We start from the raw sequence: 27,632 nt of genomic DNA on the forward strand, positions 1-27,632 counted from the left end.
AATAAGCATACTTACAAAGTTTAAAACCCCAAAAATATTAAAAACAAAATTTCCCATTGTAAAATGACCTGGGGTGGCAAGATAGTAACGTTATGCCAGGCCGGCTTGACAAAACAGGTAGGTCTTCAGCTTCATACGGAAGGAGCGAAGATCGGTTGTTGTCCGGATGTCTGGGGGGAGGTCATTCCAAAGGGTAGGGCCCACCACAGAGAAGGCCCTACTCCTGGGCACCGTCCCCAGGCACTCTCTCTATATTGATGATACCGTACCCCAAAACCACGGATGATCTCGCCTAGCAGTTTCATGTATATGTTGAACAGGAGGGGTGAGTGAACTGACCCCTGGGGCACCCCACAAGTGACGCGCCTGGGGGTCGATCTCTGCCCTCCAGTCAACACAAACTGTGACCGATCTGACAGGTAGGAAGAGAACCACCGTAAAACAGTGCCCCCCACTCCCAACCCCCTGAGTCGTCACAGTAGGATACCATAGTTGATGGTATCGAAAGCCGCCGAGAGGTCTAATAGGACCAGGACAGAGGAGCAGCCCCTGTCCCGGGCCTGCCAGAGATCATTGACCAACGTGACCAATGCTGTCTCCATGCTGTACCCGGGCCTGAAACCCGACTGAAACGGATCCAGGTAGACAGCTTCATCCAGGTACTGGGGAAGCTGACGTGCTACCACACTCTCGACAACCTTCGCTTTGGAGACCGAACGATAGTTGGCTAAAGAAGCTGGGTCCAGGGAAGGCTTCTTAAGGAGGGGCCTCACCACTGCCTCCTTCAAGGCGGTGGGAAAGAACCCCTCTCTCAATGAAGCATTGGTAATCGCCTGGAGCCAGCCTCGTGTCACCTCTCGGCAAACCGAAACTAACCAAGAGGGACACGGGTCCAGCACACAAGTGGCAGCACTGAGTCTCCCCATAATCCTGTCCATGCCTTTGGGGGTCACAAACTCATCCCAGATTGTCTCCTCAAGATTCATCCCCGTCGGCTCGCCCGAATCTACCCAGTCAGAGTCCAAGCCTGTCCGGATCTGAGCAATTTTATCCTGCAGATACTGAACAAATTCTTCAGCCCTACCCTGCAAGGTGTCTTCCCCAGTTCCTTGGTTAAGTAAGGAGCGGGTCACCCTAAACAGGGCGGCTGGGCGGTTATCTGCGGATGCAATAAGAGCGGAAAAATATTGCCGTTTTGCCGCTTCTATCACCACTAAGTAGGATTTAATATGAATTCTTACTAGTGTTCGATCAGATTCGGACCGGCTGGCCCTCCAGCCACTCTCTAGGCGTCTTTTCCAGCATTTCATCTCCCGGAGCTCCTCGGTAAACCAGGGAGCCACCTGGGATCGACACCGGGTCAGAGGCCACAAAGGCACAACGCGATCCAAGGCCCCAGCGGCAGCCCTATCCAAGACTTCCACTAGGGCTTCGGTCGAGTTGTGAGCAAGGGATTCAGGAAAAGTCCCAAGCTCCATCAGGAACCTTTCGGGGTCCATCAGGTGTCTGGGGCGGAACCATCTAGTCGGTTCCACCTCCCTGCGGCGAGGGGTAGCGATATGGAAGTCAAGCCTGATGAGGAAATGATCAGACCATGACAAGGGTTGAATACAAATATCCCCTAAATCTAGATCATTCATCCACTGCCCAGAGACAAAAATCTGGAAAATCATAGTAATTCTTTAAATAGTTTTAGTAGTTGAAAGTCATATGAATATAAGGCAGTTCAGAGAGACTTTGCACTATTTATAGTAGTGACAAGTGGATCCCATAGTTGCTTCAAGTTTTGAAATGTATTAAATAGATGCTATTGATGCAGTGTCCAATGCAATTCCTAAAAATCAGATGTTTTAATGTACAGGATAAACAGAAATAAATAAAAGCAATGTGATCATTCAGGGTAATTTTTAAAATCCCTATTATTACAGTTTTTGCATTTTTGTGTGCACTTTTCATAAGGAACTTTAAACATACACACACACACAATTTTTGCATATGTTTATATTCTTCAAAGCCTTTCAAATGCAGTACAGTTGCAATTAATAATCTATCTGCTAGGTGTCAGCAAAGGTTCTTGTTAATGTAAATGAAATTAATTGATGCATTCTAAAGTAGATTTTGTTGCACTTCCTAGATACATTTTGGTTTGGGGAAAGTAATTTTCTTAGTTTTATTTTTAAATTAATTCAGTAGGTAAACTTTTAAATACTATTAAAAGTTTTAATACCATCAACCTTAGAGTCAACTACTACTATCAACATCAGTATGTACAAATATATAATTCTCATTTTTATTGGAATGATCCGCTGATCCAAAATGTATTGAATTTGGAGGTTGTAGATTGATTTTTTTCTCCCAAGAAAAATATCTATAGAATTGCAGCTAGAATAAATGTGGAACACACGGTATCACACTCAATCACTTCATTTAATTGGTAATTTATGTCAGACATATTAGTAGATAGCACAAATATTATGACAATCACAAACTTTTGTCAAAGGCCACTTTAGCTGTTTGATGATATGATGGCAATTTTCAGTGTCCGAAAAACTACACTAAATCACCTACGGGGGCAAATACTAAGTTGTTCCGCCGCTTTTCCACAAAAGTTGAACAAAGCTCATCAACTCACAGTTTTCGCTGTATTTTCTGCAGATTAGCCATGTATTGGTGGATTAATTGTGTTGACTCTGATGTGACTTCTTCTAAAAACCCTTAGGAAAGAAAAATAAATATGAATTATCTAAAAATGTTCTGGCCTTTTACACTATATTTCCTTAGCTTATTCAGAGTCATCCTCCCTAAGTTTTTTTTAATTCCTTATATAAAATTACATGTAAAAATAAAGGGGGAAGGAAAAGAAAAGACAGGAAAAAGGGGAAAATCTACAAAAACATGCTTATAATAGTCAAAATTGGCCTTCATTTTATAGAGCTAAAATTGTTATCATTTAAGTTAATTTACTACTAGAAATTAAACTTCTAAATTGGTATATAGCCCATTTTTGTCTTTATTTAATAAAATAGAAAAAATAGCAGAAGAAAGAGAAAAAAATACTTAATGGCTGTATGAAAACAAATTGATTTATTTGAATTGTGTTGGAGAAAAGTCTTGGTAATACTGTATCTTGTGCTGCAAATCATTTAATTCTAATGAAGTAATTCTGGATACTTTCTAGAAATATTGATAGTGAAGCTAAAGCTTAAATATATTAGTAACATATTGTGAGAGCTAGGATCTTTGGAGAAGTTTGGAAAAATCAAAGGCAAAGAGAAGGAGAAACTTACAATGGATAATATTGTAAGGCTCAATATTAAAGTACCACTAATGACAACTCCATGAATGTGTAAGAAGTTAAAGCAGTTACTGACTAAGCAAAATGACATCAGAAAAAGTTGAACAACAAAATGAATATGGATAAAAGGATCTGATAAGATAAAGCATTTCATTGCACAATTTTGCAGATAATGCTATTAAAAAATAAAGTTCCCTCACGGTAAGAATTTACCTTTAAGGTTGGCACCATTAATCCGAAGACTGAAAATGATAAGTTAATCAACATTTAATTTAATTTACAATGAAGTATCCTTTCAAGGACGAGACACTGAAGGAAGATGGGCCCAATCAGGAAAAGAAAGAATTCCAACTGTGGCATATGTTAGGGGAATATCATTGTCTGAGATTGTAATATTAACTAATTAATAAAAGAATATATGGTTTGTGAGTGAAAATCAAACATGCCTGAAGTCAATGTTTGTGACTAAAATGGGATCCCCCCCCCGTAAGGGAGCTCCGTAGAAAATCTTGGTCCTGCCTTATTATTTTCTTGAGATATTGGATCTATTTTCCATTTACCAGAAGGATACTTACAATACAATGCAATGCAATGCAATGCAATGCAATGCAATGCAATGCAATGCAATGCAATGCAATGCAATGCAATGCAATGCAATGCAATGCAATGCAATACAATACAATACAATACAATACAATACAATACAATAGTAGAGTTGGAAGGTACCTTGGAGGCCTTCTAGTCCAACCCCGTGCCTAGGCAGGAAACACTATACCGTTTCAGACAGATGGCTATCCAACATCTTCTTAAAGACTTCCAGTGTTGGGGCATTCACAACTTCTGGAGGCAAGCTGTTCCACTGATTAATTGTTCTAACTGTCAGGAAGTTTCTCCTCAGTTCTAAGTTGCTTCTCTCCTTGATTAGTTTCCACCCATTGCTTCTTGTTCTACCCTCAGGTGCCTTGGAGAATAGTTTGACTCCCTCTTCTTTGTGGCAACATCTGAGATATTGGAACACTGCTATCATGTCTCCCCTTTTCATTAAACTAGACATTCCCAGTTCCTGTAACCATTCTTCGTATGTTTTAGTCTTCAGTCCCATAATCACTTTTGTTGCTCTTCTCTGCACTTTTTATAGAGTCTCCACATCTTTTCTACATTGTGGCGACAAAACCTGAATGCAGTATTCCAAGTGTGGCCTTACCAAGGCATTATTAAATGGCATTCACCTTCACATGATCTTGATTCTATCCCTCTGTTTATGTAGCCTAGAACTGTGTTGGCTTTATGGCAGCTCCTGCACACTGCTGGCTTATATTTAAATGGTTGTCCACTAGGATTCCAAGATCCCTCTCACAGTTACTACTACTGAGCAAGGTATCATCTATACTGTACCTGTGCATTTCGTTTTTGTTGCCTAAATGTAGAACCTTACTCTTTTCATCATTGAATTTCATTTTATTAGATAGTGCCCAATGTTCAAGTTTGTCAAGAACTTTACGATAACCATGGAAGCCGTATCTTTGATAGTTCTTGCAAAAAGAAGTGGAGTAGCCACATCCTTTCTCTTAGAACTCTATAATACGTTTTTGTTATTGTTGTTAAAGCAAGTCTTAGCATTCATATAATGTTACGCAAGCCAAAAGTACTTTTAACATTGAAACTACAAAGGTGGAATACAGATAGTTAAATAAACAAGTAATTTCTTATTCTGAGAAAGCTTTCCCTCTAGGTAGTGTGTTATATATACTGCATGTGGGCTTATCTTTCTCTACTAAGATGTATTCAGGTGGTTTACTGAGTTATTCTTCCCATTTACTAATAATTCAAAACACTGAAGTACTCATAGTCTTGAGTGTGCAAGATCTATCCTGGGACCTTTTATGAAAAAGAAAAATTCTACAGTGATTAAGGTGTTCTTGAGCTAATAAAGAAGAATGAAAGAGTGTCTATGCCAGCGGAGGCTAAACTTTTTGCCATTGCGTGTCAAAAGCAGGGGGAGCATGGAGGGTTGTGTGCACGCTTGCCCACACCCATAATTCTATGCACTCTCCCCCTGCGTATGCGTGTGTGAGCCTTCACCCTCCCCTCCTTTAGGTGCACAATGGCACAGTGGACCCATTTTTCGCCCTCCCCAGGCTCCAGATGCTTTCTAGGATAAAGATAATTCTCACCGTGGAATTCCTCCCCCCCCACTTCCTCAGTTGTTCCACTCCCCGGAATCCCTCCAAGAGAGTGATCATGGAGACCGGGGTTCGTCACTTTCTAGACATCAAGGCGATCAAACTGGTTCCACCGGGTTAGGAGGGCCTAGTATTCTATTTGATACTATTCCTAGTCCTCAAGAGCTCGGGGTGGTAGTGGTGGTGGTGCAGAGCCATCTTCGATCTAAAATGGCTCAACTTCCATGTAGTGTACAAACGCTTTAAAATGCAGTCCCTAAACTCCATCCTGGGCAGCATTCGGGAGGGGGATCTGCTTACATCAATACATCTCAGGGAGGCTTACCTGCACCTCATCAGGCCCCAGGATCTTCACAAAGTTATTAGCCGCAATAGCAGCTCACCTCCACTCTCAACCGGTATGCATACAATGTTACCTGGACAACATCCTCATCCAGTCGTCCGTCAGGCAAGCACAGTGGGATCTGCGCACCACAATGCTCGTCCTCTAGAACCATGGCTTCTCTGTGAACATGGAAAAGAGTTATCTCCAGCGCACCACCAGACTCTTGCACTTGGGGGCAGTGATTAACAGTATCCTACAGGTGACGCTTTCCCCAGACTGCCAATCCATCCTACGATCAATGATCACATCCATCCGATCGCAACAGCAGGAGCCACTGATACTGTTTTCCCGCTTACTTGGCAAAATGATTTCCTGCATTTTGGTTGTTACCTGGGCAAGATTGCCCATTTCAGTGGCTTCTTCTGATGCTGAAATATTGGATTAATAAAAAAGCACAAAACAAAAAATATATTTAAAGTGGAAATACAGCCCAAGAGAATGACCTGGATAAGGACTCTTGCCTGGATATACAACAGAAGTTTTAAAATTGTTAAGTCTTAAAGTTTAAGACTTTAAATCATCTTTTTGCCTGCTGCTATTATAATGTAAAATTGGTAGAAAATTGCTCCTTTAATATTACATAGGCTTGTATTAAATTTTATATATTTTATTAAACATGGGGAGATGGATTTGCTGAATTTTCATACTGGAAATATGAATATGATGAAATGTCCTGAATTTTTCTGAAGTTATATCCTGAAGTTTTGTGGAAATGATATTTCAAAATTTGCATTTGCATTTTATTTAGTTAAAAAAGTTTTGCGAAACATGTGGTAAGCATTTATGTGTCTTTATATCTTGCTTATATAGATGGAAATCCCATCTTTTATTTTTAAACAGCATACCTACATGTGTTTACATTGGTAGGCTTCATCTGTATATCATCAAGATTGGCATTTTGTTTGGCATAGTGTAGTATAATCTAAAAATAAAAATCTGCACTTATTTAAGTATACTCAATTGGTCCTTTGGCAAAATCAGTTTTCCTCAACAGCTCAATATGCAATGTATAACTAACAAAATCAAGACTGAAACATCTTTATACCTGTAGCTCTTATAGGAACAACTTTTTTTTCCTTTTTCATGCTCATGATACCTTGCGCAGGGCTGTTAATTGACAACTCTAGGAAAAGACCAACATAATAATGAGTGGCACATGTTCTGTGTGGTATATATTTTGGTTTCTAATGTATCACTAATTTTCAAGATTCCAAAATTTGAATGTACTTTTAAATCTCAAATTGATCTCTCTTATGTCACTCAGAGCTGAAATGGATCAGATTCCTATTTTTGCTGCACTGCCGCATATTGTACAACAAATATATTCAATATCATTGCTTGGCAGTGGAGGATTAAAATTGATTGTGACAGATCTCATTACACCTCTGATTTCTAGGTCAGTGACTTTACAGCATGATGACTGAAGAGCATTGGACAGGAGATATTGATCTACTGACTAAGGGCAGAAGGCTAGAGTTTCCTCTTGCAAGTTAGGGGCTGACACTGCATAGTCCATGGAAGAAATATGGCTGACCTGGAAGCTATACACATATGTGCATATGTATGTGTAATTTGATAAAGTTTGAAATAGCATCAATCAATCAAGTTTAGGCAAAAAATTTATGCCTGGGCATTTCATCTCAAATATAAATAGGCACTAAGATGTGTATTTCTTGAACTGTTATAGAATTGGTTTGCATAATGCTAGATATCATGTCTTAATGAATAATTAAGGTCACATTAACCTGTAAACAGTTGTTTAGGAATAAGGCTTCTCAAATTCAGTGTGTTTAATGCTTAGTAAATATGCTTGAATGTAATTGGTAAATATGTTGGTTTTTTCATTCCAATGTGATGTAATTCTGAATTTTTAGAATGATAATTGTAGATAATACAGCTACTTGCTCCAAGCAGATATAAGAATTTTCCCACAATCCCAAATATATCTGATTTTTCTAAAATTGTGTGTGTTAATTTATGTGTAGATGAAAAAAGTAGGAACGATTCTTATAATTTAAACTTAAATACAGTAAATATTACTATACTTGATAACATTAGACCTAAGTGACCTGCCTACTTTCTTCTTGTATGATTTAGATATTAACTGTTGTTAAACATAATCAAAACTGATAGATTGTTTTATATCTAGGCTTTGATTGGTCAGTTCACCAAATATAAGAATAACCCTTCTTTACTTACTTAAGACACATGATCGTTGTGGTTAAAAGAAGACAGAGAAATTCTATTGTGTAATTACCCCTTTATGTTGGATAAATTGGTGCATCTAAATAGTCTGAATGTAACTCTTGCTTTACTACTACACACAGTTTATAGCTGATTTTGAAGTTGGTTAAACATTACTAAAATATAATTTAAAAAGTGTGTGAAGAAAGTTTTTTCTGCTGTATGTTTACAGGTGAAACTTAAAAAATTAGAATATCGTGCAAAAGTTCATTCATTTCAGTAATGCAACTTAAAAGGTGAAACTAATATATGAGATAGATTCATTACATATAAAGCAAGATAGTTCAAGCCGTGATTTGTCATAATTGTGATGATTATGGCTTACAGCTCATGAAAACCCCAAATCCACAATCTCAGAAAATTAGAATATTACATGCAATCAATAAAACAAGGATTGTACATCAAACAATATCGGACCTCTGAAAAGTATAAGCATGCATATGTATTCAGTACTTGGTTTGGGCCCTTTTTGAAGCACTTACTGCCTCAATGCGGCGTGGCATGAAAGCTATCAGCCTGTGGCACTGCTGAGGTTTTATGGAACACCATGATACTTCAAAAGCGGCCTTCAGTTCTTCTGCATTGTTCAATCTCATGTCTCTCATCTTTCTCTTGGCAATGTCCCATAGTTTCAGGTCAGGCGAGTTTGCTGGCCAATTAAGCACAGTAATCCCACAGTCATTGAAACAGGTTTTGGTGCTTTTAGCAGTGGGAGAAGGTGCCAAGTCCTGCTGGAAAATGAAGTCAGCATCCCCATAAAGCTCGTCTGCGGAAGGAAGCATGAAGTGCTCCAAAATCTCCTGGTAGACGGCTGCGTTGACATTGGACTTAATGAAGTACAGTGGACCAACACCAGCAGATGACATGGCTCCCCAAATCAACACAGACTGTGAAAACTTCACACTGGACTTCAAGCATCTTGCAGTGTGTGCATCTCCATTCTTCCTCCATACTCTGGGTCATTGGTTTCCAAATGAGATGCAAAAGTTGCTCTCATCAGAAAAGAGGACTTTGGACCACTGAGCAACAGACCAGGTCTGTTTTTCTTAAGCCCAGGTAAGACGCTTCTGACGTTGTTTGTTGTTCAGGAGCGGCTTGACAAGAGGAATACGACATTTGAAGCCCATGTCCAGGATCCGCCTGTGTGTGGTGGCTTTTGATGCACTGACTCAAGCCTCAGTCCACTCCTTGTGAAAGTCCCCAACACTTTTGAATGGCCTTTTCCTGACAATCCTCTCCAGGCTGCGGTCATCCCTGCTGCTTGTGCACCTTTTTCTTCCACACTTTTCCCTTCCACATAACTTTCTATTAATGTGCTTTGATACAGCACTTTGGGAACATCCAACTTCTTTTGCAATTCTTTTGAGGCTTTCCCTCCTTATGGAGGGTGCCAATGATGGTTTTCTGCACAACTGTCAGGTCAGCAGTCTTTCCCAGGATTGTGATTCCTACAGAACTACACTGAGAGACCATTTAAAGGCTCAGGAACCCTTTGCAGGTGTTATGGCTTAATTAGCTGATTAGAGTGAGACCCTTTGAGCCTAGAATATTGCACCTTTCCACAATGTTCTAATTTTCTGAGTTTGTAGATTTGGGGTTTTCATGAGCTGTAAGCCATAATCACAATTATGACAAATCACGGCTTGAACTATCTTGCTTTGCATGTAATGAATCTATCTCATATATTAGTTTCACCTTTTAAGTTGCATTACTGAAATAAATGAACTTTTGCACGATATTATAATTTTTTGAGTTACACACACACACACACACACACACACACACACACACACACACACACATATATATATATATATATATATATATATATATATATATATATATATATATTTGTGTTACAACCCCTGGTATGCCCAAATATGGGAGGGAGCTCACTCCTCCCTCTTTCTGTCCTTCGGCTCATCACAGAAAACCATCCAGGCAGAAACCCATATTTTTATTTTTAATGTTACTTTTTTATATTTGTGTTGTATTTGTGCTGATAAATAAATAAAGGGAGACTAGTATGGATCCATTTCAAGCTATTTAGGTCTCATCAGCTAGCCATACCCTTACTGGGATCCATACTAGTCTCCCTTTATTTATTTATCAGCACAAATACAACATACATACATACATACATACATACATACATACATACATACATACATATATATATATATATATATATATATGTTTGTTTTCGTAGATTTTCACGGGTGTAGGTATGCTGGTTTTGTTGTATTCGGGTCTTTTCCCGTGTAAGGTTGAGATTGTCTTTGCAATGTTTCGGCAGGATCTCACCTGCCATCTTCAAGCGTGGGCTTAAAATGTGGGCTTAAAATGAAACAAAGCCAGCACCCCATCCCCTCCCACCAAGACTTACAGAAAGACGGCAGCTCCGTTCCAATTTTAAGCCCACATTTTGAGCCCACGCTTGAAGATGGCAGGTGAGATCCTGCTGAAACGTTGCAAAGACAATCTCAACCTTACACGGGAAAAGACCCGAATACAACAAAACCAGCATATATATGTGTGTGTGTGTGTGTGTGTGTGTGTTTAAAATAACTGTGAATTAAGGCTTACACACACACACATACACACAAATGTATAGATATCATATGCATTTATAAGTTTGAGGTATTGTTGTAAAATACTGTGGTTCTCCTTTTGACTAATAATATTGAATTCAAGTGAACTTGCCTATCCTAAAACCACAGACTAAGACTAATAATTTAAAATATAAAATAAAAATTAAGATGAAAATGAAAACAAATATCAATCCTAAATTTTGTTATTTGGGCCTGACTTTTTCCTGTCTAATTCTCATTTAGTCATGAAATTGGCATTGTACCATAATGATTGGTTCTCTTCCCAATGCTGCTTCCATTTTGAAGATGCTGATGTAGCTATTTTGGCAATAATTTAACAAATACCCTATCCGTCAGGTATGGAAAAAACTGCTTGTATTTTAATAGCAATATATTATTTAATTCATATGCAACTTAGCCTACCACATGGAAAATATTATAAATCTATTCACCATGTGGCTGGTGATAACACTATATTAAATTCCTAGGTGAAGTAATTTATGCAATTGCTTTTCTATGTGAGGCCCATGAAAATTAGTGATAGTCGAACTTCATTGTTCGACTTGCTTATATTATAGTTTAACAGTATTCCTATAATGGTGGGTACATGTACTGTGTACATGTAAAATTATACAGATCACAAGTGCTATAGATCAGAGTTCTTAATTAGTTTAAGCTGAATTAATTCATTTTCTTTCTAATTTAACTGTGCTTGCCTGTGTGCAGTTGGGAAATGTTAAGACTTGGATCAAGTAGACCAGTTATTTAAAGCTAAATTGCATACAGAACTGAGCAAATATAGATGAGTAGGGTTTTAAAAGAATCAATATGCAAAAATATGCATTATCAAATGATGTCTGTCTAGGACAGTGATGGGTAACTTTTTTGTTGCTGCATGCTTAAAACGCGCACATGCACCCATAATGCAATGCGCACATGATCCCCATGCACCCTTCCCCACACATGTGCATGTGACTCCCCATGTGACCCCCACCTCCGCATGTGCATGCATGACCCTCGCATGTGTGCCCCACCTTCCTGCAAATGTGTGTATGCCCCACATGCACCCCCTAAGCATGTGCAGGAGAGACCTGAAAACCAGTCCATATTGGTTCATCATGTTTATTATAACATCTGTTTCTACCATATTGTGTCCTGATCATAAGTTTTAAATATATTATTATATGGCTATATATGTTGGAATTATTAAGGCATTTGATAAAGTAGGCCACAACATACTACTTGATACTACTTGATAAGATAGAAAAATGTGGTTTAGATAGCATCACCACCAGATGGATTTATAACTGGCTGACCAACCACAGGCTTAAGATACAGAAGAATCTCTTGAACAGTGGCCGCTAGCTAACAAAATGAAATTTAATGCGCAAAAGTAATGTTACACGTTTAGGCAAGAAAAATCAAATGCATATGTATAGTACAGGTGGTAGCAGGTGCAATAGTAGTAACTATGAGAGGGAACTTGGAGTTCTAATGTCAATCACTTAAATATAAGCCAGCATGGTGGTACAGCTGCCAAAAAAAGCCAACACAGTTCTAAGTTGTATAAACAAAGGGATAGAATCAAGATCACGTGAAGTGTTAATACCACTTTATAATGCTTTGTTAAGACCACACTTGGGATATAACATCCAGTTTTGGTCACCACAATGTAAAAAGGATGTTGAGACTCTAGAAAGAGTGCAGAGAAGAGCAACAAAGGTGATTGGGGGTCTGGAAGCTAAAACATATGAAGAACGGTTGCTGGAATTTGTTATGTCTAGTTTAATGAAAAGAAGGACTAGGGGAGACATGATAGCAGTGTTCCAATATCTCAGGGGTTGCTACAAAGAAGAGGAAGTCAAGCTATTTTCCAAAGCACCCGAGGGCAGGACAAGAAGCAATGGACGGAAACCAATCAAGGAGAAAAGCAACCTAGAATTAGGGAGAAATTTCCTGACAGTTAGAACAATTAATGAGTGAAACAACTTGCCTCCAGAAATTGTGAATGATCCAACACTGGAAGATTTAAAAAAGAGATTGGATGACCATTTGTCTAAAATGATATAGGGTTTCCTGCTTGGGCAGGAGATTGGACTAAAAGATCTCCAAGATCCCTTCCAACTCTGTTATTCTATTCTATTCTATTCTATTCTATTCTATTCTACTCTACTCTACTCTACTCTACTCTACTCTACTCTAAAATGATACAAGTGTGTAGAGTTAAACTAGTACAAAGCTTAAAAAAGAACAATTAATATACTTATGAAGAATATGGATAGAAAAAACATGAATATGATATTATGCAAAATGAATGTGGAAGAAAAGTATAATGTGTACGTAGAGGAAAAATATAATAAGAGCAAAGAATATTTAAGATGAAAAGCAACGTGAACGTTTAAAATATTTTAATGAAATCTTCAACAGAGTGAATGGAATTAAATATGAAATAGATGAAATTCTCGGAATACAGCTGAAGTCAGGGAATCTTGAAAAAAATTGTATGGGAATTATAGCAATATTAAAATAAATGCTAGAAATGTTAATTTCAAAGAAAAACTAAAAAGTAAGTCATCACTGTTGTAAGATGCAGGTACAGATGGTACATCTGAAAAAATGTTAAAATATAGATGTGATTTGTTTATGAAGTGGCTGGATGACTTGTTTTAACATGTGTGAAGACATCTGTGTTTAATGGTTCAAAGAATGCTGTTATTGTTTCTTTATACAAAAGGAAAAATAGAAGGGAAGCAAGAATGAATGCAACAAACTTTCTGTGTATGAAAGTGGATGGATTAGTTTAATAAGTATGTCTGGGAAAATGTGTAGAATTTGATTGAAATAATTGATAGTGAACAAAACTGGGGCAATGTTGTTCGGCTTTATGCCAGGCAGAGATATGCAGAGCAGATCTTTGCTTTTCAACAAGTCACTAAGAAACATATCAATGTAAAAAGGAAAACTTATGTTGTTGATTAGGAGTATAGAAAAGTGTAGCAAAGGTTTTTTTTGCAGGGATAGAAGGTATGGAATGTATAGTGAATAGTGCTGGTTAAAATAGATTTAGTTAGGCTTACTTTTATTTTCTCCTATCACTAATATTTAATTTCTTTTTAAATTACTTCTTACTATTTTCTGCAATGTTGCTTACACATTTGTGAAATGTGACCAAATTTCCAGTACCATGACTGTCATTCCTAACAAATCAATATACCATTGATATCTAAAAATTATTACTTTGAATTGTCTACAAATCCTTTCAATTTAGACTTTTGATGAATAGCTTAATTACCAATGACTGTGTATTACATCTGAAAATGAGGCCATATATAATGCATAAATTTCTGAAAAATTGTGTGGTTGCTGTGAAAAATTGAACTGTTTTTCTGTGAAATTTGGAAGTTTAAATGTTGAAAAGATAGTGAAGAATTTCTCATATTTTCAAGATGTTCTGTTCGTAGGATTGTCATTTGAGTTCACTGTTTGGGACAATTGGTTTTAGGATTCCTGCTTCTCTTGGTGATATCATCACCTCATTTCTCCGTGCTATTTTTTTAAAGATGCTGTATTCTTATAAACTTTGCCATTTAACTGCACAAAATCATACCTTTTCCCTGGTAATATTGAGGAATGCTTCGGTGTGCATATCATCTTGCATAAGCAAGATGTGGTGCAGGAAAAAGCAAACAAAAAACTTGTCACAAAGAAGTCTTTATTGGGCGTATAGGAACTATTAAACTCATATTGGACTTCTCAGAAAAGGATTGGATTTGAACTCTGGAAAACTTCTGTCTCTTCTGGAAACATACATATAAAGTAGCAGTACTGTAGACAGTGATAACTGACAACTAAGACTAAAATTGTTGACAATTTCTTGATTTGCCTGGTTAGCTTATGTATAGAAGTCATTAACTATTTATAAAATGCATTATGAATTGAATTCCTTCAAACTGTTGTAGTATGTGTGACATTTTCTAGCACAAAGTCTCAGGCTTGCATTCGGCTACAGTGTAAATATATACTCAGTAAAGATTTGCAAAGTTGAGAGCCTAATGCACTTCTATTCTTTTATTTTGGTTACATTAAATTTATCTTGCTGTCCGTAATGACATTCAGCTTCATAAAAAGTTCTTAGTAAGATTATTAGAGTTATTATTTTAAAGACAAATGAGACTACTGTGTTGATATTTTAGATAGATGCTAAGAGAACAAATAGGCACTTTAGTTCAAAGACTTGATCTTCTCTGTGATCAATTCATTTTGGAATGAAATTATGATCAAAAGTAGTATCAAATTATTTATTGATGAATATTGTACAGTTGCTTCTAATTGTAGGCAAAAAGCTTAGTAGTTTTATAAAGCTTTTATTATTGAGAATGTGATAAAAAGGTGTGTGACAATATACATTAGCTGTGCTAAGAATGATGTAACTATATTGCACTAAATAGTTGTACAATGGAATCTAAATATAAGACAGACTTCTAGCCCAGCTTGCAATGTCTGATTCATGTTATATATTTTCCGACAGATATTATTTTCTAACCAACTCTAGGTTTTAAAACCTGCATGCTTGGAGTTGGCCTATTTTCCAGTCCAGAACTTTATTCATTATGATAGCCTGTTGATGACTGCATGATACGTATAGCTAAAGCAAGCAGGATGAAGAGTCAGAGTCAAAAGAGGATGAACTCACCAATCTATCTCTGATGTTTTCTTTTTTATCTTTCTGGTTATCTCTTCTGACCCTTACAAACATTAGACTGCAAGAAAGTACAATTAGGTTTTCCTAGAGTGCTTACTGTATTTTTCGACGTTTAAGAGTATAATATGCAGAGTATAATATGCAGCAAGGTTTTGAAGAGGAAAATTAAAAAAAAAAGTTTTTGCACTCTGTAAACCTCCTAAAAATGGCCCGTTTTTCACGAAAACAGGCCCGTTTTTTTTCTTCAAAGAAAGGACATGAATAGCCCTTAGGAGGCTTATAGAGTGCTCCTGGGGATGGGGTGGGGGCCAAAAACGAGCAAAAAATAGCCTGTTTTCCATGAAAACAGGCCCATTTTTTGTAAAAAAAAAAAAAAGAGCATGGATAGCCTTTAGGAATCTTATAGAATGCTGCTGGTGGCTGGGGGAAGGGGGCAAAAAATGGGCCGTTTTTCATTCATTTCTGCCCTCCCCAGCCCCCAGGACCTCTCTGAAAGCCTTCTAAAAGCTATGCATGGCCATTTTGATGAAGGGAGTTTTGAGAGGCAAAAAATGCGGTATTCAGTGTATAAGACGCACCCAGATTTTCAGCCTCTTTTTTGAGGGAAAAAGGTCTCATACTCCAAAAAATACGGTAGCTGATCTTTTGTGTCAGCAGTCCCCAACCTTTTGGGCACCAGGAACCACTTCCGTGGAAAACAATTTTCCCACAGATCGGGGAGATAATGGTTTTGAGTGCTACCTCAATCTCATGCATGCACAGATGAAGATTCACTGGTTCCTAATGTGCCATGAACTAATAGTGGGCCACAAACTGGGATTTGGGGAACCGTGTTCTATGTAAGGGTTTTGAATTTACAACATAGGATATATGAATTAAAGTAAATTCACATATCCTTTGTTGAGGGGTTCTTTGATCCCCTCAACTGCCTACCCTGCCTCTAAAGAGTCATCTTTCATATAATGTAGACCATTATTGGAAACCCTTGAATTCATGGAAGTGTAATTATTTGTTGCACTTCTAGAGTATATGTAAGAGATATACAAAATAATACAAAATAATGATATAATTTATTACAGATACTTATGGGATGTACAGGAAATATTAGAGAAAAGAAAAAATAGAATATGCCTAACATTATTATTGTCTTCATCAGTATATCATGCTGTAGAGTTGAGACTAAAGGACTTTAAATCATTACCATATTGCATCTTCTAGGATGCTGAATTGGTCATATGTTTGCTTATGGGGAGAGGAAGATCTGTTTAAAAGGATGGATTGTTTGGGGTTGTTGTAGGCCTGAAAGAATATGCATAGTTTAGTAGCTTAGAAGAAGGCAGACTTGGGGTAAGTCATGGTTTGCTGTTAAATTGCTGGAATTAAATCACTACATATTATATCTATTGGGAGCTGTTTGATCAAGGATGACTAAGCTTAGACATTAGCAGTATAAAGTAGGAAGCCTTAAATAGAACAGAAGAATTGGATCATGACTAACATGCGTTTGTAACTTCATTCCTTTTTTTATATAAAACAAACACAAAATAAGGTATCATCATAATTGAGCATTCTATGTCAATTTATTGGCTTTTTAGCAAAAACAAAAACAAAAAAACAAAAACAAAATCGATCTCCATATGAAATTCTTGCATGCTGCAGTCTCCCATTGTGATGAAATGAATAATTTAATCAGGGACTGTGATACCAGAGCTTCTTTAAAGGTTCCCACTTCCTTTAATGCTGTAATGGCTATTTTCACTTTGTTAATGTGAGATTGTTCTTCCTGATATATACACATAATAAATAATAATAATAGTAGTAGTAGCAGTAGTAGTAGTGGTGGTGGTAGTATTAGCAACCGCAGCAGCAATAGCTTAAAATGTATTTTATATTAAGTAGCATTGTGACACACTGAAAAAGATATTTTCAAAGTATTTTGCATCTTACCTCTGAGAAAAATGAGGGATTTGATTTAACTAGTATTGTATTTGGTTTCTCTGTTTGCTAGTTTGTGATATCTCAATATTTTGGGACTGGTAGGTCCATTTCACAATTTTAAAAAAATGTAACCAGAACAAGTAATTTGGCTGAATGTTTGGCAGTTCACAAAATGGCTGCTAAAATGGCATGACATCATTTTCTAAAAGGCGAATTAGCATTTTTGTTCTCTACATCCTTTTTATTTATTCCCATCCTCACCAACCAACTATTAATCTTTAGCTTTCCTTTATCTTTTTTCCTAAGTGGACACCTTTATAACCAAAAGACTGGGCTTCAACCACTCATCATTTTTATTTTATAAGAATAAGAGTGCCTAGTGCCACATAGCAAATTCAGAGGCATTCTTGGAAATATCAATGATTCTGGAGGCTCTTGTGTTTTTAGTATATGCTAGTTTTCCATTAAATTCCATTTAAAAATATGCTTTAAAAATAAAGTTAATTAGGGCATCACCCTCATGCATCTTTTATGCACAGAACAAAAGCAAAACTAATTACATACATACATACATACATACATACATACATACACACACACACACACACACACACACTTCATTTATGTTAGTGCAGTTTACAAAAGGTTTAGAAAATGAAATTATGTATTTAAATTAACTTTCTAAACATCTATATAGTCTTTGTACAGACTATATAGTTTAGTATAGAAACTAAGGTAAATTCTGTAGACCTTATATAATTGATGGAGATTGCCAATCTAGCTTTGTAACATCAATCTTTTTGCAATCATGAAAGCAATCAATATTCATTTCTATTGTTTTCAAGTTTGCTTATAAACCAATGGTACTTAATTTAGAAGAACATGAGAAAAACCCAGTGAATTCTTTAGAGCAAATTAACCAAAAGGAAACCAGTAACACAACTGACCATGGCCATGCATTGCATTATGAGTAATTAGGTGTCTAGTTCTTCCTCATTTTAAATCCACATATGTTTGCTTGAAAGTCTTAATTTATCATTTTGCATTGTACGTGTTCATCTAATGAGCTTTGGCATAGGATGCTATTGCATATTAACTTTCATTCTCAGTGTTATTATTTTCACTTGTTTTACATGATATTGGAAAAAGATAAAACACAAGGTACTGCATTTAGTTTAAGTCCAGCATACATTCTGTGGTAAAAAAAAAATCTAATATTCAAGAAGAATTTCTTTTATTGAATTTACCTCTTATTGAAAAAAGAGCACATTACTTTTTCCCCCCTGAACAGCAGCTTTCAGTAATTCTTTGCATTTCAGTTTACATAAATCAATCAAACACCCAATGAAAAGTATATATTTTCCTTGTCCATGTTTTTTCCCCCTTTGAGTGTAGAGTAGTGATTTTACTGTGTGGTTCCAATCAATGGGATTCTAGGCTATGCTATTAGCCTTTAGGCATATAAGAATTTTTACTTTACAAGTTTTACATTTGATATATGGTGGCTGGAGTACAACAAACTGTCAAATTTCTTCCCCCTTGCTCTTTTTTATGATTTTTATTTTTGTTACAGGCATATCTGTGCATAATAATTTAATTATTAGAGGGAAACTCTTAATTGTAGAATCTGAATTATATGGCATACAATGTAACAATTGTTCTTTTAATATTGGTAAAAATATAGAGGATATTGTAATCAGACACTTTTATTTAGAACAGGATTATAGAAAACAATAGGAGATTTTAGGATTGGAGAAAGAAGGAGAATGCAATTTAGTTCATACTAAATCTAATGGGAAAGGTTTTGCATTTCTTTTTTCTATAAAGTGCTAGGATAATTTGATGTAACAATTATAAACTACTCTAAACCTATTGGTGATTTTATTACATTTGTCATCGTTTTGTTAAAACAACTTCTTGAGAAGTTTAGAAATTTGTATTAAGTAGGTATCCATTAGAGGGCTCTCGAGGTTTTGAGTTTAGCAACCTTGATAGTGATAGTTCCAGAGCTTTGCTTGCTCACATTTCTTTGTTTTTCTTTTTTCTTTTACAGAAAAGGTCACGGATTGCCTACAGTGACGAGGTGCGGAATGAGCTCCTAGGGGATGATGGGAATTCCTCAGAGATCCAGGTAGGATGCTAATCAAGAAGCCCTAGTGGGTGGCTGGAGGGTGAAGGAGGTCATTGGCACACTGGGCTTCTCAAGCTGCTTCTTAACAGCATTAGTAACAACTCATGTGGAAGTGATACTGTTTAATGCAAAGCTGGGGTCTTAATCAACTTCAAAATGATTCTTGGAGATCTTACAATTTAACCCTTTACTTAGGATCTCTGTCTGCTATTTTTTTAAAAAAAATAAACAAAAAACCAAAATATTTTCTTCTCTTTTCTTTATTATTTTGTGCTTAAGCAGTACTTTGTAACACAGTGTTTGACAACAAACCCAAACACATGTAAAAGGAATATAAAGTCACATAATACAGCTTTGATAAGAGGGAAATATAATTAAATCAACACTGGAAGGCAAAACAAATGAAAATGGGATTTCAGAATGTGACAGTTTCTTTTCCTCTCTCAGAGTAGTTCCTTCTTTGAATCAGATTCTTTTCTATGTACAAAACTGAAATTATATCAAAACTATATAAGTGTAACTGGCTTAGTATAAAATGTTAGCATTTTTAAGAAATGTGAAAAATTTCTAAATATTTTATTCTAAGTCTCCAATATTTGCAAGTGTTCAGAAGGCTTTTTAAAGTTATTTTGTTTTTATGGGTATGCACTCTTCTTTTACCCAAAGATTAGTCTATAATCTTAAAGATCTATATTTTTTATTTGCTTTAATACATTATACAATTTTTAGATAAAGTTTGGACAACTTCACACATAAGAAAGATAATGTACATTGGAGTAATGTGAATTGGTGAAGATAAAAGTATAATTATTTAATATTGTGAAAAGTTTGCCACTGTTTGCCACTGTTCTACTTCTGTAATAACTTTGATCAAAATGCTTAGAATGTATTATTTGTTACTTTGTTGTACTTTGTCTTTGTTTCTCTAAAGTACATTAATAGAAGAGTTAAAGCAAATGTCTATAGTATTTGTTATGTATCAAAATAGAATCTATATGTGATATAACTCAGACAAACAAATCTAGTGAACCTTCAACTTTAAAACTGCCTAGAGTTGTTGGGAGTGGGCCAACATATACATTTAATAATTTAATAATTAAAAATATGAAAATGTAGGTGGCTATGCTTTTATTTTATATTCCATGATCTGTTAACATATATGCTAACATACATAGCTAATGTAATTCAATAATAGTATTTTTTACACATAGCTTGTTTTCTCTTTTCTTTTTAAACATCTGAAAGAGGACATATCTTTCAGAAAAGGTCTTAAAATACTTAGCATTTTTCACAGAATTTATTTATTTTATTAAATTTATTGGTGACTTATCTTAGTACAGGATAATTCTGCCAAAATATTGGTATTACTTTCAAACTTAAATTTTCCACATTGCTTTCATATTATGAACTTTGAAAGAAAATAAATACTAGTGTTTATAAAATTTAAGCCATTGTTTGAAAGAATACATGCTTTATTTTATTGTCACCTTTAAGAAGAATCAGTCTATCCTGTGGTGAAAACTATGTTTTTTATGACTATCAACAATAAATTTAGATACACATGTAAAAACAAAAGGAAAGATTGGTAGATAATGCCATGAAATTAACATAGAAAGCAAGTTTACTCTATAGCAAAAAATATGATTTCATTGTCCAAAGTCACTTAATATTCTATTTAACTATATCGTCCTTTTGGTTGATATCAAGTATACTATCCATCCATCCATTCATCCATCGCTAAACTTGTGAAATTTATAATTATAACTTGAGCAAATGTAAATAGATTTAATATACTTTGACAATAGTTAGTGAGAAAAGTTTTCAGTAACTTTTTATACACTGGTCAGCTCCTCTGGGGTTGGATCTAGAAACTTCAGGAAATAATCTTTCAATATATAGCATTTCCTATTTAATGTTTCTGATTGATGAATAGGACTTCAATATAATTTATGCTGGACATTATAAAATTCTTCTGTTCTTGGTATAATCATTTAAGTTTAAAACTAAAGAATAACACTCATATTCAATTTATCAGGAGTAACATAAATCAATGCATAAATAATGGAAAAGCAAGTTTTCTATAAACATAAGCACAAATATTTAGTTCTGACTGACTAGCAGTATTAAAACCTACACTCTACCTGTAACATAGTTAAGGGAGCAAAGAAAGTGAGAACACTAGAACAAATCTAGATTAGGCATTTCCAGAAATAGACAGAATTATCTGTAACGTATTATTATGTTCTTTACATCAACACTCTGTAGTAAATTCAAGTCTAGATATTTGAGGGCATTGTTTTTCTATCCATGAAAAAAATGTTAAATCTAATAAATACATAGAATATGTCTTCAAATAATTTGTAATAGATTATATGATTGGGAAAATATGGTTGGCAAAGTATTAGACATTCTAGATTACAGCATTTTGATCCTTGAGGAAAAAACAACAATCTTATTTGTACTAATAGCTTCATTAGAGATAATTATTGTGTTATATGTCTAGCTTAATTATTTTTTTACTTAACACTTTTATGTTCTGCCTATCTTCTATGGTACTATAGACAGTGAAGACTAACTTGACATACTACTTTATGTAAAAGCTGCTATTTTTTACATTGCATGTTAGTATTTAAAGTAGAAATTTGGATAAATTATACTGAGTTCAATGAACTGTATATTTTTTGTTCTGAGTGTATCTTGCCTTTTGTTCCATTATAATCAAATGAAACACATTTTAAAATATGAAAACAGAATATTTAAGTGCTTTTGTTATTTTCTCCCCATACTAATATTAGTTATTTATTCAAAATTATATATATCTTCTTCCTCAGTGGGTTTTATATCTTCGTGTAACAATGTTTAAGCAATACTTTGGAGTGTCTTAAATTATTCTGATTACATCACCAATTCTCTGGAAAGATTGAAATATAGCAATGCAGAAAAATAGAATACATTATCAGTTTATAGTCTTATTTAATATTTTTATTTGATAAGGACACTAATTACAGAGTTAATAAATAGTATGCTAGATTGTTAACTTCTTTCAAAAGTATATGAAATTATAATTTCATTAATAAAATAATGGAAGTAGTTCCATATAGCGAGCCAGTTTGCTGTAGTGGTTAAGGCATCAAGGTAGAAACTGGGAAACTGTGACCTCTTCTCCCAACTAGGGCATGAAGCCAGGTAAGCTACCTTGTGCCAGTCACTTTTTTGCAGCTCTAGAAAATATGCAATGGCAAACCACATCTGAAAAACCTTGCCGAGAAAACTACAGGGACTTATACAGGTAGACTTTGAGAATTGGACACAATTGAATGTCAGAAAAAGAAATCTCTATATAACTAGACCTCTTAGGATGAGAGACATTTTTTAAATAATTAGTTTACTAATTGCAGTGTAAGTGTGTAAATTGATAAATACAGTACAACAAAGCAGCTCTTACCTAGAGGAAATATTTTGTGATTATATGGCTGCCTAATTTTTGATATCCTAATTCTGATAAAGACTTGGATTGCCTATGCATATAGTGTATCAAAACTCTAAAACTCTTCAGATAGGAAAAGAGAAATGGGTCAACTTAATTCCCCAAGATCTAAGGAAGGTCGGTATCACTTCATATAGCCTGACAGAGCAGATCATTACCAGTCACAAATCTGTTACATACCGAGAGTATATAGCAAAATAAATAGACTGTCTCACAAGTTCAGAAAATTATGTGTTCGACCCATGATAATGTGTAAAGGGCGTTTAATAGAGTTCAGCATTTATTCGTTATCTGTATGTGGGCAGAGACGGCACTGCCGTTATCAGCTTCTTGGGAGGGAAATTCCGCGGTTCTCCATGTCACATGATCTGCCTCACAGACCCATGCACTCTCCGTGATGCAGTTTTGATTCTACTCAGAGGAGAAGGCTTAGTCACAAGAGATTCCACTGGTTCAAACCAGCGTAAACCAGATTTTTTTTTTGTCTACAAAGGAACAGATTACCGCTTGTATCAAGTGGAGGAGGGGAAGTAAAAGAGAAGAATCTTTGTTTCAAAAATATGCTGATTATTATAACCTGAAATTGTGTCTGCACACATTTATGCTTTCTGATTGAGTTTGGCCGGGTTAGGATATTGCTTTTAAAAACAGAAGTAGTAGCAAGTCATCAAGTGTCATAATTGTTAAATGAGGGAAAAATCTTTTGTTAATTTGAATGAATATCTTTCAGACATCATTTAAAAAAAGAAAACCACCCATTATTTAGCTTAGCTGTAAATCCTATGCAGAGCTTAAATTCAGCCATGCAGCACAAACAAGATAGAACTCTCTTTCGCTCTTTCTCTCTCTTTTTAACAACTATTGAAAAAACAAATGTGGAGCATTTTAAAACTTTCATTCACTATGGCAAAGTGTCATGCCCCGAATGGTTTCTATTGCAGAATAGTAGTTTTAAACTTTGCCCCTTAAACTATCATAGCCATTACATGAATGGTGACCTACAAAAGTGGATGGGGGCGAGGATAGGGATGCAGTAAACTTGCAAACCATCTTTTTTTGGAAACCGAATGTTTATCTTTTGGGAGAAGCAAAGTGAGGAGGAAGCAAGAAAGCGAACCAAAGAGTGATTGCAGAGTGCTTTTAATTTAAGAACAGGTGGGGCTGGATTAGAAAACATGCTTTTTCATTCATTTTTTTTTCTCTTTAGAAAACTAGAGCTATCGAATGCAGCACTCTTCTTAAAAATTAAAATAATGTCTTCATTTTCATTTGCTTGGCATTATAAATGTTTAAAGTCTAGATCAACAATGTGAGCATAAGGAATCATTTCAGTTATTTGTGTATATCTCTCTGTCTCTCTGTTTGTTTGTGTGTGCATGTTTGTGTGTAGAAAAATGTTCTAAATTTACACCCTAATTCAAAATTATTCTTCAAATGTATGAATACATTGGTAATGGCCAGTTGAAGAAGAAACCTTCTCAGTTGTAAAATAACATTCTCAATAAAGAAGCTTTTTCCCTTCCATCATAACTAAAATATTACATGTGTGTTATGCAAATAGACTGAGTGTATTTATACCTCAGCACAATCACAATAGTATTTAAAGTACTATTTTAAATGTAGGTTATTATGCAGTAGAGTTAACAAAATCAATTGAAGGGATTCACCTTTTGCTTAGTTATTTAGGATACATCTTTTGAAAGAGCAGAATAGTGAAATGTAATAACTTTTTGAAGTAAATTCTCTTCAAAAGGATGAAGAATGGTGTAATCAAAATGTCTAATAAAACAGTGTTCCTCAGTTATTTATATTATTTGAATACATAGTAATAATCTACAATATTAAATAGTGTAGACTAAGTAAATTTGGATTAAAAATAGTAGAGTTTAAAATTGCAAATAAGCTGGCATTTCTATAGCCATCAGTATAGTTATTCTAGCTGATTTAGTAAGATAGATGTATAGAGAGACATAAAAAGGCAGATGTCAGTACTAACAAAATAAAAAAACATAGAAATCTTGTATATACAAAATCACTTCAGCTGTACTATCTTAGAAGAGAGGAATAGTAAACTTGTTTTCTCCTTTTTGTATTATAGACTTCTATGAAGTCATTCCCCTTTATTTCATGATAGTGTCTTAGATGTGGTTTAAAAGAGAATTTCACACTATTCTCTTTGTTTAATGTGACAGTGTGCGAAAGTGATCTTTATTCGTTCAAAAAACTCTGCATGTAGTCTATGTTTAGGGTCTTTTAATGTGTTTGTCTGTGATTTTTAAATGCTAAACATGTAAACAGATAAATTGTCAATGTTAATTCTGTATCCTGTCACACAACTGATCTTTCTTTCCTGCCATTTCTTTCCTTTTTATCTTTTTCTGTGCATTCATGTTGCAGTTGATAAAATTACGTGAAGAGGTGAGTATTTTGTTGCCTAGCTTTTTCTTTAAAGCTAGCTTTTCATATCTGAATAAATCTTTTTGGTCACTTGCAGAGAAATCTGCAGAACGCATGCAATATATATCTATATATCTATATTTATCTATATCTATATCTCCTTAAAAATATTCTAGCACTATGTGACCCTTTTCTTTAATAATCATACATTTCATCAGAATCCCTAGGTCATACTTTTAAAATTACAATTCTTTAATAGCACTAAGAAAAAAAATTATTTAAAGGATCTGTAAAAGAAAACAAAAAACGCTAGTATTTGATATGTGTTTGAACACCATGTTGAAATCAGATCCTGTAATGATATCTGCACAACAGAAGGTACAGTAACAGTAGGGGGAAAAACCCCTCTGCTTGAAAGGTACAAGGAATGCCTCATTGTGTAGATCTACTGGCATACAAAACAATATGAAAATATTGCATGCACGTATACTGAACTGTAGATGTATGCTCAGTTGTGCTTCCTATATTTATTATTTATTTGTGCATATGCTGTAGTGAATGCAAATTAGAGTCCTTTTTCATTCTAGGAAATGACCAGAAGAGATAACAGTACTTCAAAAGTAATATCAATCATCAAATGATTATTTCTTGACATTTTCTAGAGTACTTTTTCTTTTTTTAGATTTGTCCTTGGTTTTATTTTTTGCTTACACAATTCTCTTTCTCTCTCTCTCTTTCTCTCTCTCTCTTTCTCCCTCCCCCCCCTCTCTCTCTCTCTGTGTGTGTGTGTATGAAGACAAAGAGTTTAAGTAAAATTCTTATTCCTAGAATTTGGTATAGTAGAAGTTGCTAGGGAACCAGTTTTTTGAGATAGTGGCATAATAACATCTTTCAGTTCTTGGCAAAGAAAGACAGAACAACAAACTGCTTGTTTATTCTTGTGGTATTTGGTGGATGACCTCTGTTATAAACTGCATGTTTTTCAAAAAGGTGAGACAGAGAGGGAACTTGTTCATTGAGAAAAACTGGAGAATAACCAAATGAAGTACAGTACAGAAAAAAATTAGATTTCCTTAATAAATCAAGATTTTTTTCATCAATCAAATAGTTTGAATTTCCTGCATCCATGTGAATTATAGATAGTATTTATTATGTTATCAATTTTTGAAAACAACTATTATAAAAAGGCAACTGAGTAAACGGTTTCTTCAGCTCTATCCTTATTAATTAGCATCATCATCATCATATATGCTTATTTATACAGAATAATGTAATCAAAGTACAGACTTGTACTAAAAACGTAGAATTCAGTTTTAATGGTAATAAGAAGCACAAAGGAGAGTCAGATATAAAATTGGAAGGAAGGGAAGTGATGCTGATAGGAAAGCAAATAGTTCCTCATCATACATTTAAGCTTTATTTCAAATTAGAACAGGTCTGAGTGAGTAATATAGTTTTCCAACCAAAATAATGTAGTAACCCAAAGAGTTATTTTCTTTAAAACCACAATAAACAAGATTGGGAATTTCATGTTTTATTCAGTCATTTTATAAATTCTATATCAATATAATTCACACAGACAAAGACACACATATATATATTATATTTTATATTAAATACATTCTTAACTCTTCATATAAATATTGGATGCTTGTAAAGAAAAAAAATACAGTTGAAGAATTTGAGGACACAAATGTATTTAACTTGGTAAACCCTAACTGCTGACTTGTTTCCAGAATATGTTGGACTAAGCAGTTGGAGATTATTTATAACAAAGTTAATTAAATATTGATGATAATACTCATAGTGTATACTCAATAAACATATATTAAGAGACTTATCAAAACAGACTAATTTTTCAGGAATTCCAGTAAAATGCAACCTTAATTATTTAATTTTTAAAGGTCTACTAAGTATGTTGCATGGGTTGAATTTTATTCCTGTTTGCTTAATATATAATCCTTTAGATTTTTAATAGAGAAACATTTTAGGAATCATAAGAAGTCTATAGCTGAAAAGGGGATTTCAAGTCAAAATTAAAGAGCAGAAGTTTCACTGCTGCAGTTTTTAATTATGTTTTTGGCTCAAGGATAATCTGTAAAGATATGTTTTTTTGTACACAGAGTAAAATATACATTAAAGTCCAAAGAATGGCTAATGCAGTGATGTTCTAAGTTAATCAAATAATTAGACATAGGCATTCTAAATTACAACTCTCCTAAGGAGATATTATCGTAAAAGCAATTGTGTACTTTTTCATATTGCTATTAATAAAATGT

General features: G+C 34.8%; 1 protein-coding gene across 4 annotated transcripts in view; it reads left to right on the plus strand.

Annotated features, from left to right (window-relative positions):
* Positions 1–27,632, plus strand: part of VTI1A (vesicle transport through interaction with t-SNAREs 1A) — a 205,989-nt gene that overhangs the window by 39,393 nt on the left and 138,964 nt on the right. For 2 of the 4 annotated variants that reach the window (XM_081955441.1, XM_081955439.1), the window contains exons 4-5: positions 19,392–19,469; positions 25,354–25,374. In XM_081955441.1, coding sequence (XP_081811567.1) covers positions 19,392–19,469; positions 25,354–25,374 — 99 coding nt within the window. The remainder of the gene's footprint in view (positions 1–19,391; positions 19,470–25,353; positions 25,375–27,632) is intronic. The other 2 variants (XM_081955442.1, XM_081955440.1) reach the window with 1 other exon arrangement.

The sequence above is a fragment of the Natrix helvetica genome (assembly GCF_964273705.1).
Source record: "Natrix helvetica genome assembly, chromosome: 5".
NCBI classification, from domain to species: Eukaryota; Metazoa; Chordata; class Lepidosauria; order Squamata; family Natricidae; genus Natrix; species Natrix helvetica.